The following is a 13,920-nucleotide window of genomic DNA, read 5'->3' on the forward strand; positions in this document are numbered from 1 at the left end:
AATCCAGGTTGGATCTGGGGCCGAGGAGAAACACACACACACACACACACACACAGATACACACACAGATACACACACAGATACACACACACACACACACCCCCCCACCCTATGTGTGATGACAGCCTGAGCATGGCAGGACGTGCAGGGAGGCCGTTAGTGACGGCGCAGCCACACGCATGCTTCCAGCGCTAAACAGCATTAACCAGGAGACGGCCCCATGCTAGCTGGGACCCCTCCCTCTGAAGGGGTCCTCTGTCCCAGCCACATCTGTCAGTTTGCTGACAACATAATCCTCTCTTTTTAACCATTCATAACAAGGATGGAGCCATCATCGATCACCTGGGATGTGATCCTGCTGGCACATAGAGTGTGTGTGTGTGTGTCAGGGTGCGTGTGTGTGTGTGTGAGAGGAGTCTCACTTCAATTAAAATGTAAAAAAGTACATATCAATACACAAGAAAGAACACAGGATTCTACGGTATGTTTTAACACGCACACGTTAAACCGCGTGCACAGACACATGCTTACACACACACACAGCCCTTGTCCCATTCCAGATGCTTTGCCTCTGTATACAACACAGTCCCTGGAGGGGGAGCATCTGAGCACTGACCTTAATTTGACACTGAGCAGTGCTCATCTGCTGCCCTCCTGAGCGCTGCTCATCTGCTGCCCTCCTGTCTGAGGAGAGCTGCTTTCCCCTCCTGGCGTACAACGTATGTGTGTGTGTGTGTGTTTGTCAGTAGAAGCGTCCATATTTACACGTGTGTGCATATGGGGCGAGTATGGGTGTGTGTGTATTGTATGGGTTGCTGCCAGTTATGGCGTGTCTGTGTGTCCGTGTGCACGGCTGTGTGTGTGTGTGCGAGTGTGTGTGTGTTGTGTAGCCAGGGTCTCGTTGCTCTCAGACTGGAGGCCTGTGAAGCTGCTGTCAGAGGGCCTCTCCAGGGAGCCAGGGCGCTGACGGAGCTGACGGTGCTGACGGAGTGTGTTTGTGTTGGTGCTGGTGCCCTCTGACATCACCGGGAGCTGCAGAGACTATGCGCCTGCACGCCACGGTAATGGGGTGGGGGGGGGGCTGGTTCAGGACCAGGGGAGGGGTGGGGGGCGAGTGTTGGGGGAGGGGGTTGTGGGCATGTGAACACCCTAATGTTTGCTAAATGACTCAAATGTAAAAGTAAACAACTTGCATTTAATTATAGTAGGTCTCCAAAGTCCTCATGAACATCAGACTCATACAATCCGTTTTGTTTACTTTGTCAACAGATGGTGTCCATCCTGTGGATGCGTGATGGACTGAGGGTCACCATGGAAACCACCCGCAGCCCAGCAGAAACCAGCGCTCTCTAAAGAAGGCCATGTGACTGACTGAGGAGCTGTCACGCCAAATAGTGTCCTAGGGCCAAATAGTGTCCTAGGGCCAAATAGTGTCCTAGGGCCAAATAGTGTCCTAGGGCCAAATAGTGTCCTACCTGACGTCACAATGCCGTTCCGAAGCAAGGACGCGTCCGTCGCTATGCCGACCTTAAATTCCTGAGATATTTACGCGTGCTAGCAGGAAACTGTCATGGTTGCTATACTGGTTATTAGGTAGGAAGTTTTGTATTTAGGCTTATTTAAACCAGTTTATTCTACTCTACTATTTAAAGTTTTCACTCGTTCGACATTCCTGAGACAGCAACGCGCGCAGGTAGAATACTATACGTGTTGCCTTCCCGGTCTGTTAAAATTGATGCTAAATAAGTGAATTCTTTTGACGAAAACAATTAGACAGCTAGCACTAGCTATCAATCGAGTGAAAACTTTAAATAGTAGAGTAGAATAAACTGGTTTACATAAGCCTAAATACAAAACTTCCTACCTAGTAACCAGTATAGCAACCATGACAGTTTCCTGCAAGCACGCGTAAATATCTCAGGAATTTAAGGTCGGCATAGCAACGGACGCGTCCTTGCTTCGGAACGGCATTGTGACGTCAGGTAGGACACTATTTGGCCCTAGGACACTATTTGGCCTGACAGAGCCACCGCAACTTTCTAACGACCAGACAGAGTTGCGGCTGCTACAGGGAAAAAGACAATGATTCATTTATCATTTCCCCAGCTGAAGATTCTAATCCTCTCGCTTTTAGAAGAAGAAGGCTGCTTTTTCGTTCCCCCCCCCCCCCCGCCCCCTCACGTGCCAACTGCCTAATCCAAATTTGATATGTTAACATAAGCAAGCACCATATGCAGGCCGAGCCACTCTGGGAATCCACCAAAAAAACAAAAAGCCAGAAAATACTGACTCATCTATAGAGATGTTCATCTATTGTGTAAACCTTGGGATCTCCCGTCGGCTCACATCTTTTCCTGTCTTTTTCTCTGAATACCAACATAGTACAGAGTATATTTAAGTGTACATTAGCTACCGGGTAACAACAGAACAATTCAAGCACAAACCATGTAGGGAAAAGACTATGCTAACTTTTCCCACAGAGCCTTTGGCCAGCCAGTACGATCTGCCTTCTCCTGAGTAATGAGTCGTACAATACGAGACGACCTATACCTACAAGGTTAATAAGTTATTACTATATAATTATGCATACACAATATTTAACACTTTCCCCCATTTGACTGGGTTAGGGGCTACACAGTCATGCAGAAGCGATGCTTAGTGACAAGCAGGAAGATAGTTTACTGGCTTGAAAGAAAGACAGTATTAACGCTTCTTTTTTGGGTCAGCGGAAAGTTACTTGAATAAGGTCATACATTGTTTGACTCTGCGATGACGTTAATGTTTTAGAGTAAAGTTTGACAACCTGGAAAAAGAGCATGGTGTTTAAACCTTGCGTATTCATTAACCGCTTTGTGTATTCATGTAATTACTAATAAACTGTAATTTAGTGGCTCCTTGGAACATAATTACATTGGATTACTTGGTTCTTGGATGACTTCCAAGGTAACAGGAGAAGCTAATATACGCTAAAGGAAAAGGTTAGTGAGAACACGTGGCCTTAAAAGGACGTTATGAACATGTTCGACAACTGCGGATCCATCTTACAGTAAGGTGGCTGAAAGCATGTATTTAACTAACACATTCTAGATTCAACTGTATACCGAATAATCGAAAGAAGGAAACGTTAAAAACGCAATGAATCCTAGATCCTTCCAGTTTGTTTATCTCACATGTTGATTTCGGAAGAGAGTCCCTAGTGAAAACTTTCCTGACGCGCCACACAAGCATGTTCCTGTGTTCTCCTGCATGTTCCTGTGTTCTGCATGTCTATCAATCTCCCAAACGGTGCGTGAGACGACTTCTTCATTCAGTGGTGCTACGGTTTGAGCGTCGGCCCTAATTGGTCTTAATGGTTGTGAGGCGCTACAAAGCAACACACTTGTCCAAATCAAATCTCCAGGCTCCACTTTCAGCATGATTACACAATAAACTCAGAGCTGAATGATTGTGTTCCACAGGCGATCCAGCCGGGGTGGCCAGAGGAGGATAGTGGGATTGGCACGTCTGCATTCATTCTCTGGTGCCCAGTCTCGCTACTCTGGTTCAGAGAGGGAGGGGAGGGGGAGGGAATGCAAATGTTAGCACTGAATGGCAGGGTCAATTCTCTCAGCTGAATTGAGCTTCTGATGGAGGGAGGTCACACTGACTGTGCTACTGTGCCTTCAAGAACAAACTCAATCACCTCTCAGTGACTGCATAACAATGGGGGGGGGTGAGGGGACACATGTGCGCGCACACACACACGCGCACCAACACACACGCACACACAGAAGCACTTGAATTGCTCGGAGCCAAGAATAGCGTTTTCCTCTATTTCAAAAAAGAATTTACTCAAAGGAACATTTCCTAGTAATTGGTGATTTAGTCATTCACGTTTTCTGGACAGGGAGAATGTTTAATACGTTTGGTAGTTAGTCTAACCTTTTTGCTCCCTGAAGTAAAAAATGGAGGTTATTACAGACCTCTGAAGACACCGAGTTTGACCTTCCGCTCACCTGAGCATAAACAACCTTTAAATGAATGAAATCATCTCTCCATATGTGCTGGGCAGCCTAAGACTTACAACATTATAGAAATCATAAATCATGCGATTGTCGGGTCTCTTTTTATTTGACAAGTGGAGAAGGTAGATGGGGGGCTGAAGGTCTGTCTCCATTCCCCTCCTCCCTTCCCCTCCTCTCTCCCTTTATCTATCTCTTTCTCTCCACTCTCCCTTTATCTACCTCCTCTCTCCCTTTATCTCCTTCTCTCCTCTCTTTCCTCCCCACCTTTCAGACAGTTGCATTACTGTGCTGCTCCCCTCAATCCTCCATTTCTTCAAACTCCATGCCCGCTTAAAAAATAAATAAAAACACAAGTTGTATAGGAAGAAGAGTTATGGCTCTGCCAATGGCACTTAATACCTTATTGTCCCCCAGAGGAAAATAAAGAAATAATTTTGCATGTTAAGTGAAGCAGGGGTTTCTTACAGTGGGCCAAGGCTGTGTGGACCCAAGTCCTATGCTCGTTTGGCTAGAGATTAGAGAATTCATTAGAAATCTAACAGGGGAGGACTTTAAACCACCATGATTAATGTGCAGCGTGTACCACAAGCTTCTTTCTTCCCTACTGTTTCACCGGGACTGCAGGGAAAAGCACCGATAAGGACTAAAGTAAAAAATAATGACATCCTAATGAACACAGTTTGAGGGAAAACTGCCATAGATCACTAAGAAACTATGATTGGATGGAATACAGCTGAATTGCGTGTAGCATGCCCCTGGATGGTGCTAGGACAGGGGGGACATCCTACCATGCCCCTGGATGGTGCTAGGACAGGGGGGACATCCTACCATGCCCCTGGATGGTGCTAGGACAGGGGGACATCCTACCATGCCCCTGGATGGTGCTAGGACAGGGGGACATCCTACCATGCCCCTGGATGGTGCTAGGACAGGGGGGACATCCTACCATGCCCCTGGATGGTGCTAGGACAGGGGGACATCCTACCATGCCCCTGGATGGTGCTAGGAGAGGGGGGACATCCTACCATGCCCCTGGATGGTGCTAGGACAGGGGGACATCCTACCATGCCCCTGGATGGTGCTAGGACAGGGGGGACATCCTACCATACCCCTGGATGGTGCTAGGACAGGGGGGACATCCTACCATGCCCCTGGATGGTGCTAGGACAGGGGGACATCCTACCATGCCCCTGGATGGTGCTAGGACAGGGGGGACATCCTACCATGCCCCTGGATGGTGCTAGGAGAGGGGGGACATCCTACCATGCCCCTGGATGGTGTTAGGACAGGGGGGACATCCTACCATGCCCCTGGATAGTGCTAGGACAGGGGGACATCCTACCATGCCCCTGGATGGTGCTAGGACAGGGGGACATCCTACCATGCCCCTGGATGGTGCTAGGACAGGGGGACATCCTACCATTCCCCTGGATGGTGCTAGGACAGGGGGACATCCTACCATGCCCCTGGATGGTGTTAGGACAGGGGGGACATCCTTCCATACCCCTGGATGGTGCTAGGACAGGGGGGACATCCTACCATGCCCCTGGATGGTGCTAGGACAGGGGGACATCCTACCATGCCCCTGGATGGTGCTAGGAGAGGGGGGACATCCTACCATGCCCCTGGATGGTGCTAGGACAGGGGGACATCCTACCATGCCCCTGGATGGTGCTAGGAGAGGGGGGACATCCTACCATGCCCCTGGATGGTGCTAGGACAGGGGGACATCCTACCATGCCCCTGGATGGTGCTAGGACAGGGGGACATCCTACCATGCCCCTGGATGGTGCTAGGACAGGGGGGACATCCTACCATGCCCCTGGATGGTGCTAAGAGAGGGGGGACATCCTACCATGCCCCTGGATGGTGCTAAGAGAGGGGGGACATCCTACCATGCCCCTGGATGGTGCTAGGACAGGGGGGACATCCTACCGTACCTCAACACGCAGGAGTAGTGTCCTCCGTCCTGAATTTCCGTCGGTCTGAACCATATCGCGTCCTCCTCCTTGCTCATTCGCGCGCCGTCAAAGCTGATTGGTTCCTCAAAGTCGCCGTGTCCTGTACTTTTGTACCACATGAGGCTGAGGCCCACGCTCTGTGCATGGCTGTAGTTCGCTCTGATATATCCATAGAACAAAGCACACTTAATCCTTACAGGTTCCCCTAAAAGCACTTTGTATTTCAGGAGATCCACCGACCAATCCGTGCAGCCGTCCACTAAAAGAGGAAAAGAAAAAGGAAACGGGTTAGATTTACATTACATTTAGTCATTTAGCAGACGCTCTTATCCAGAAAAGTAGGGTGAAGTACCTTGCCCAAGGGCACAACGTAATTTGGCACGGCCGGGAATCGAACCAACAACCTTCTGATTGAGAGTACAACTCCCTAAACTCTCAGCCATCTGACCCCAGTGTGTCTTACTGTGGGTTACTGGGATTCTCCTTCTGCAGGAGTCACAACATGGGGTTTGATGAAATGATGAGCACAGATGTACCATGGCAAACAGCATCGGTGTTGACAGTGGGGACATGGATAGTCTAATGTATCCTTGGTATTTAGTCCTGCCTGCATGTGCTTCAACAGCCCTGCCAACAACCCTTGTACCTTAATAAACCACAGCACTGGGATGACCGTGACAATGTGTTGATCCAAACATATCCCCCATTCCTGCTCTGGCAACCCATGTGCAGTGAAACACCTCAGACAAGCAGGGGCCGCTTCCTAACTGCAGAACCATATCACCCGCACCCCCTGCTCCCTTGCCAACAGTGGGATCACTCCGTTTAGAAGGAGATGGTGCAGTTTCATGGCTTGGCCCTGCAGAGGGCTCACGGATGGGCAATGATGTCTGACTGGCCATCCGACCATCCGGCCATCCGACCATCCGGCCATCCGACAATGCCAGCGCCTAGCGCAGTGGCACCAGCTGTGACCTAGTAAGCAGCAGGGAAACGTAGGCATGTGGCGGGCAGAGGAGAGAGACACACAGCAGAAAAGGAGGGAGGGCACAGTGAGAGAGAGAGACAGACACAGACACAGAGACAGAGACAGACAGAGACAGACAGAGACAGACAGAGACAGAGACAGAGACAGAGACAGAGACAGAGACAGAGACAGAGACTGACAGACAGACAGAGAGACAGACAGAGAGAGACAGAGAGAGACAGAGAGAGAGACAGACATAGAAAGACAGAGAGAGAGAGAGAGAGAGAGAGAGAGAGAGAGAGAGAGAGAGAGAGAGAGACAGACAGACAGACAGACACAGAGACAGAGAGGATCCAAATGTGGCTCAACTGTCACCTTCGCGTGACGGAAGGAAACTGGGACGATTAAGCACTAGAAAGCCTCCTGGAGCGCGGCTGCTGCGGTTGCTTCAAAAAGGACTGGACCTCCAGCTCTGCCAGGACTGGACCTCAAGCTCTGCCGCCGTTCAGTAGAGTAACCACAACCTCTCTCTCTTTCCTCATTTAGACCAATACTTAATTACTTCATAATTTGTATATATAAAAAATGAAGAATGTTTAGTATTTTTTTCTGGTGTGCTAATACAGCACATCGTCCTTCCACCCACCCGGTCTGCTTGCCCTCCTGTCATCCTCTCTGCTTCACACATTTCCTACAGGATGTGTACTATAATCCCCTGAATTAGACGGCTTCAGCCGTGTCGGCTTCTTTCCCACAACAGTTTAGTCTCTCACAGCTTTAGCACCGTCCCAGTTCTGACATTGTTTATGAACATCCGACACTTTTCACCATCCACGAAATACAATCGCCCAGTTTGAAAATGAAAAGCCTCTTTTTGGATAATGCTCATCCACGAAAACGTGTTGCGGGTCACTCAGCAAGGGTCTATCCATTACCATGTCTAATATCGCCCACCGTCCATCAGTCAATCATAATCCCATTACCTGTAAGAAACCCCTGAGTTATTCATGAGTAGTTGGATGACATTTGGCTTAAATTATACGGGTGTGTTTCCGGTCTGTAATGCAGCGCGTCTATCACTCTTAATGGAGGAGGAATCCCAACACTGACCTCCTTCCTTCTGACCTCCACAAAACCAAGAACAACTTGATTGATGCTGTCAATACATTCACTCCACCTTGCCTGAGTGACTGATATGAATGGGGGCCAAATTGCAGATCCAATTGTGGATAGACTGACTATCTAGATGTCAAGGGATGAGTTATCTTGATGGAATTCAGCTGGGAACTGACCTCCTAAACAAGCACAGGGAGGATTGTCCATCATTAAGGTCCACCTAAGTCCAACCAGGCCTCGAACAGGAGGGGTGGAACAGGACGGTGAGCTGAGCCCTACACGGCCTGGTGACGGTGAGCTGAGCCCTACACGGCCTGCTGAAGGTGAGCTGAGCCCTACACTGCCTGCTGAAGGTGAGCTGAGCCCTACACGGCCTGGTGACGGTGAGCTGAGCCCTACACGGCCTGGTGACGGTGAGCTCAGCCCTACACGGCCTGGTGACGGTGAGCTCAGCCCTACACGGCCTGGTGACGGTGAGCTGAGCCCTACACTTCCTGCTGAAGGTGAGCTCAGCCCTACACGGCCTGGTGACGGTGAGCTGAGCCCTACACGACCTGGTGACGGTGAGCTGAGCCCTACACGGCCTGGTGACGGTGAGCTGAGCCCTACACGGCCTGGTGACGGTGAGCTGAGCCCTACACTGCCTGTTCCTCCTTTTCTTCACCTCATGCCAGCCAGGGATCAGCCATTTTCACAATCTGGTCACACAGCATCGTAAACCCCCGAGGTAGAAAACGTGAACGGAATTGAATGAATCGATGCAGAAGCTAATATCGCCAGAAGAACCCAATCTGCTAATGTCAGCGAAATAAACTATTTTCCTCTCTGTGTTTCTGTCTGCCCCATCTATCCAACTTTTTTTTTTTTTGCAATTACCTTTTTTCTTGCTTCAACCCCCCCTCCACCTCCTCCACCACCACCACCCCCCACCTCCTCCCCCCTGCTCCTCCTCCTCCACCACCACCCCCCCCTTGTCCCCCCCCTCTGCTCCTCCTCCCTGCTCCCCCTCCTCCACCACCCCCACCTCCTCCACCACCACCTCCCCCACCTAGCCCCCCACCACCTTATCCCCCTCCACCTCCTCCCCCCACCTCCCACCCTGCTCCCCCCCACCACCCCCTGCTCCCCCCCCACCCTCCCTCCTCCCTCCTTGCTCCACCTCCACCCCCCCCCCCCCATCCTCCCTCCTCCCTCCTTGCTCCACCCCCCCCCCCCCCCCCCCATCCTCCCATTAAAACAGCTGGCGAGCACAGCTGCTGAGCACTCAACAGGCTTGGCTAATTGTGTTTCCATAAAAAAATTTTTTACAAAAGAAACAACTCAGGAGCTAATTAGCACAGGGGAGGGGGAGGGGGGGGTGGGGGAGGAGGGGGGGGAGGGTGCGCGTGTGGCTAACACCGTGTCCCATGACTCATCCACTGCCATTTGGGATAATTCCATTGTGACACTTTTCTCTCCGTCGTGGTATTTATCATGAGTGATCCCTGGCTCTAGCTATTTTGTAGCGTGGCTACAGCCATGATGATGAGGGGGAGCTTCAGGGGAGAGCTGGAGGAACGCCTCGTGATTCTCATGACCTCTGACCCTCTGGGTCATCACTGCACAGCGCCACCATAAATAGCTTAAGGAAAATATCTTCTCAGAAAGATGAGGTGAGCTGACATTCTATACGGCTGAGATTTATTTCTGTGTAATTAGATGTCATTAAAGTTAGAGGATTTCAGGTGTAAATAGCAGCTAGACTTTAATTTAAGAATCTTAACTTTTATTCTAAACTGCAACACCTACAACAGAGATGCTAACATTGACAAGTTCTCAAGGTTATTTCCTTGTTGACATAGCAACAAGGGGGACTAACATTGCTAATCAAGGATTGACTAATTAAAGCATGGTTTCTGTGCAGTTAGAGGAAAGTCCATCAGCAATTAAAACGCTGCTGGAAAAGGTCAAGATGGTTTTGCACAATCTCCTTTTTAATTGATTGATAATTAACTTGGTTGTCTTAAGACAAATCCCCAGATTTAGCCATTTTAAATGAAGAACTGTGTCAGATAGGGTGGAATCAAAAGTAACATAAATCAAATACTGAAATACGGGGAGTTGAAACTCAAAACATTTTAAAAGAGTCAAAGTAGAAATATCCGTACAAAATCCCCCAACAGGCAATTCATGTCTCAGCAGTCAGACAGAGCTGGGCTTGTTTGCACTAAAGTGCTGCGGCTCCGCTGAGCCATCTGTGATGGGGTAACAGAGGGAACCTTGTGACACTGAACATCTGATGGCCTTTCTCCATCACTGCCACCCCTATCAGCGCCAAGATTAAACACAGGCCGTTTTCTCCCCCCTTCCCTCATTTTTACAGCTCTGCCTTCCGTCTTTCCCTACAGTTAGATAAAAGTCCACATGAGTGATGCCCCCTGTCTCTCGGTGTCCCCGTGGAGACGGAGTGGGGACGGTGTACTTGCTCTGTTACGGGGTATTTATCATTCTAAAAGGTTGTCTCCGTGATTAAATGGGAAAACACTGCGGATGATATTTTAGACTTGGACAAGGAACTTTTTAATGAAATGGTGTTTAAAGGGTATTATTTGTGGCGTGTTTGATGTGAGGAGAAAGGAAAACCTAGGAAAGAAAGTTCTTCTTGACGTGAAATTGTTTTGGTTATCTCCAACCAGATTAAGTTCATAAGTTTAAGGGGTTCATCTCATTTTTTCGAAAGATAAAAAACAGAAACTTGCAACAAAATATCTTGAGGGGAAGACAGTAGATTATTATTTTATTTTTTATGATAGTGTAAGAATAGCTTATTACTGAGAGTGTCAACAGTTTAATTAAGTGCATCAAGTAGGCGTTGTGTAGATAGGTTCTCCCCAAGTCTATCCAGACAAATCATGGACTGTGTAAGAGAAGCAGCACTTCCAAGACACTGGCACGTTATTGTTCATATCAGTTAGCCAAGATACATCAGAGTAGCCTGCTGGCAGCAAGACACCGAATGATTTAACTCAATTAAAACGGCCCCTCTAAGGACGCTTCCAAGCATCTGTGGGGAAGATGTAGGATAGATTTAGAAAATGATAACTATAGCGACTTCTTTTCAAGGGGTAAAACGGTACGCAGAGGACTGTGTTAGCCAGGGTGCAAATCAAGTGGAGTCCATGTGATGAGAAACAGGTGGATTTGGCTCGGTTCACACAGAGTAATCCCTTGAGGCAGCGCCTCTTAAATCTGCAGAATATAGCCCAAATATCGCTCCTTGTAGACGCAGGAACTGGCATACACAGCTAACTGCCAAAGCAATTTGGATACTGTGACCGACAGAGTGGGGAGAGATCCAGTCAACCGCCTCCCTTCAGATTGCTACTGGCTGAGATGGGAATGACCGGTATCAACTGATTCAACAGGCGGAGCTCCACTACACATGCTAACGTTTCTAACACAATCCGATGATCGTCAGTTTGGTATTGCTGGAAAAGGGCAAACATTTTCTTTGTAACAGTATTAGTCACACGTTTGACCACAAAGTCAGCACAATTTTGGTTCGCCCCACCAAATCTCACTTCAAGGTTTTTTGATAAGTTGGCAGCCTTGCAGAGATGATGTTTTTGTTGGGAAAGTCGGGGGGATCAATGGGGGTTGCAGGTATTATTAACGTGTTAACCGTAAACCTTTACATGGACGACCTGTCGAGAGTTTAAAAGGGCAGCCAGTCCATAAACTCTGTCGAATGTTGTGTCATTTGCAACTGGCAGGCGTGGCAGCTTTACGGCTGTCTCCGACCACGCGTGCCCTCCACATATACGGTCAGAGCTTGTTGGGTCGTAAAGGAAGGTTCCAGACCCATATGAGGTATTTGTCGGTATGGATTACTTAAATATTTACTACAGGGTGCAGCCCTGCTGCATAGCATGCAAGGCTATCTTCTAGGATATCTTGCAAACCTTGTGATTCCTACGATCTTTAGAGAAATAACTTTGAAATCACACAAGACCACGCCTTCCTCAAATTATTTTGTCATTAGGCAAAACACCAAGACGAATAGGAAGTTCAAACTTCCCAGACAGTTTGTTGAGAGAAAGAGAGTGAGAGAGGGAATGAGAGAGAGGGGGATAACGAAACAGATAGAGAAAGGGAGTTAGAGAGAGAGGGGGAAAGAGAGAGCGGGAAAGAGAGAGATAAAGAGAGATTTCATCTCAACTCCGACCTGCCATCTTCTGCCTCGCGGAAATGCTGTCACAGCAGCATGTGTCAGTTAAGAGGAAAATAACTCAGAGTGTGGTGAAAGTAACCTTTCCGCTTGTAGGCGTGAAGGGAGAGATTACCACACAATGGAGCCTTCTTTGGTGGCCACCAAATCAACGATACTCGCATCGCCAGTCAGCAACCAGTCAGATGTAGCCAGTTTGCCAACTAACATTGTATTGGATCCAGTGAAGACAGGCTGGGCCTACTCAGAAAGACAAGCTCAACTAGTTTCACCCTTTCAGCCAATCAGAGTTTGTGGATATCGTGTGGGTTTCGTAGGTGAGTGGTAACGTCTGGGAAGTCACAGGACGGTTCCGGCGGTGCGACAGCTGGAGATGTGGTGTTGCTGGGGGGGCAGGGAGGGGGGGTCGAAGGGGCAGGAGGAGGGGGGTGCTCGCTATGAACAGATGAGGCCACCGTCTTCGTTCAACAACATCAACATGGGAATCCTATCGTCTGGGATATATCCCAGGGTGTAGGCTATCCAATGTTGAACGATCAATTTCTTATAAATGGTCTGTCCGATTGTGTGGATGGAAATTTATCGTCATTACTTTTCATAACCCACCTTTCTACAAATGTGTCGTTCGTGTTCGAATGCCCTTTTTTGAACCCCAATGAACCCCATTTCCAATAAACACGTTGGGTGTTTTACAGAAACAACCTGTCAAGAAGCTTAATAGACCATCTTAATAAGAAATGGAGGTCTTTTAAAGGGTCCTTTCATCAACGCTTGAAAATAAACCACTTAATTCTTCCGTCTGATTCGAGCTGGCTGCTAAGATTCATGGCAACAGTGACATTTACATCTACCTTCCTTCCTTCCTCCCCCCGCCCCCCCTACCCCCACCCACCCTGTGCACAGAAAAACCATCTCTATCTCTTGCTGTCCTCCCTTGCACTTTACACTCCAGACACTCCATCTTCATTCCCCACTTGTCTCTGTCTCTCCCCACTGACTGCCAACACTGTCATTTATATGCAAATGCCCCCCCCCCCGCAAAAAAAAGATAGTTATTTTCCTATCAAAAATAAACATTGCCGGCGATCTTATTGGCCTCCGCCACCGTATCAGATTCCAGCTCTGATTGGCCGTGGTGTCCCGAGAGTGGCAGCTGCTCCCTCGCTGGGCCGCCCTGCCGGTTAATCGGTGGGACTGAGAGGATGGAATGGTGGCTGATGGGAAAAGGGCCAAGTCTCTTTTCGGTGAGAAGGATGTTTGTACAAAAGGGGTGCGTGTTTGCATGTGTGTGTCGGCACATGTCGGTTTGTGTGTATGTTTGTTGGTGGGAGGGGGGGTCTAGGTGTAGCGGGTGAGAGCTTTCAGGAAACATTGTTATTTCTTATTTGGGGAAAATAATATATACATGATGAAGTTTGGAAAATGATATTGAATCTTCCGAGACTAACAAAGTATTTTATACTTTATATCAACTGGGTGTTCTGGATCTGCATTCAGGGACCCCCCATGGTGACCCCCCCCCCCATGTTTTAGCTTTGACATTTCAAGTGAATCGTTAACCGACGTGAACTAGCGACGCTTAGCAACAGCATCCATTCCACACACGCAGTCAGGATGATGTCGAGGTAGGCTCCGTGTCAACATCTTCATGAGCCGACTTGCACC

At 48.7% G+C, this 13,920-nt stretch overlaps 1 protein-coding gene across 1 annotated transcript in view; it reads right to left on the reverse strand.

The window, feature by feature from the left end:
• Positions 1-13,920, reverse strand: part of il1rapl1b (interleukin 1 receptor accessory protein-like 1b) — a 116,680-nt gene that overhangs the window by 87,450 nt on the left and 15,310 nt on the right. Inside the window, exon 4 of the mRNA XM_047031585.1 lies at positions 5,945-6,224. Within this exon, the coding sequence (XP_046887541.1) occupies positions 5,945-6,224 (280 nt within the window). The remainder of the gene's footprint in view (positions 1-5,944; positions 6,225-13,920) is intronic.

This window comes from Hypomesus transpacificus, chromosome 12, assembly GCF_021917145.1.
Source record: "Hypomesus transpacificus isolate Combined female chromosome 12, fHypTra1, whole genome shotgun sequence".
Taxonomy (NCBI): Eukaryota; Metazoa; Chordata; class Actinopteri; order Osmeriformes; family Osmeridae; genus Hypomesus; species Hypomesus transpacificus.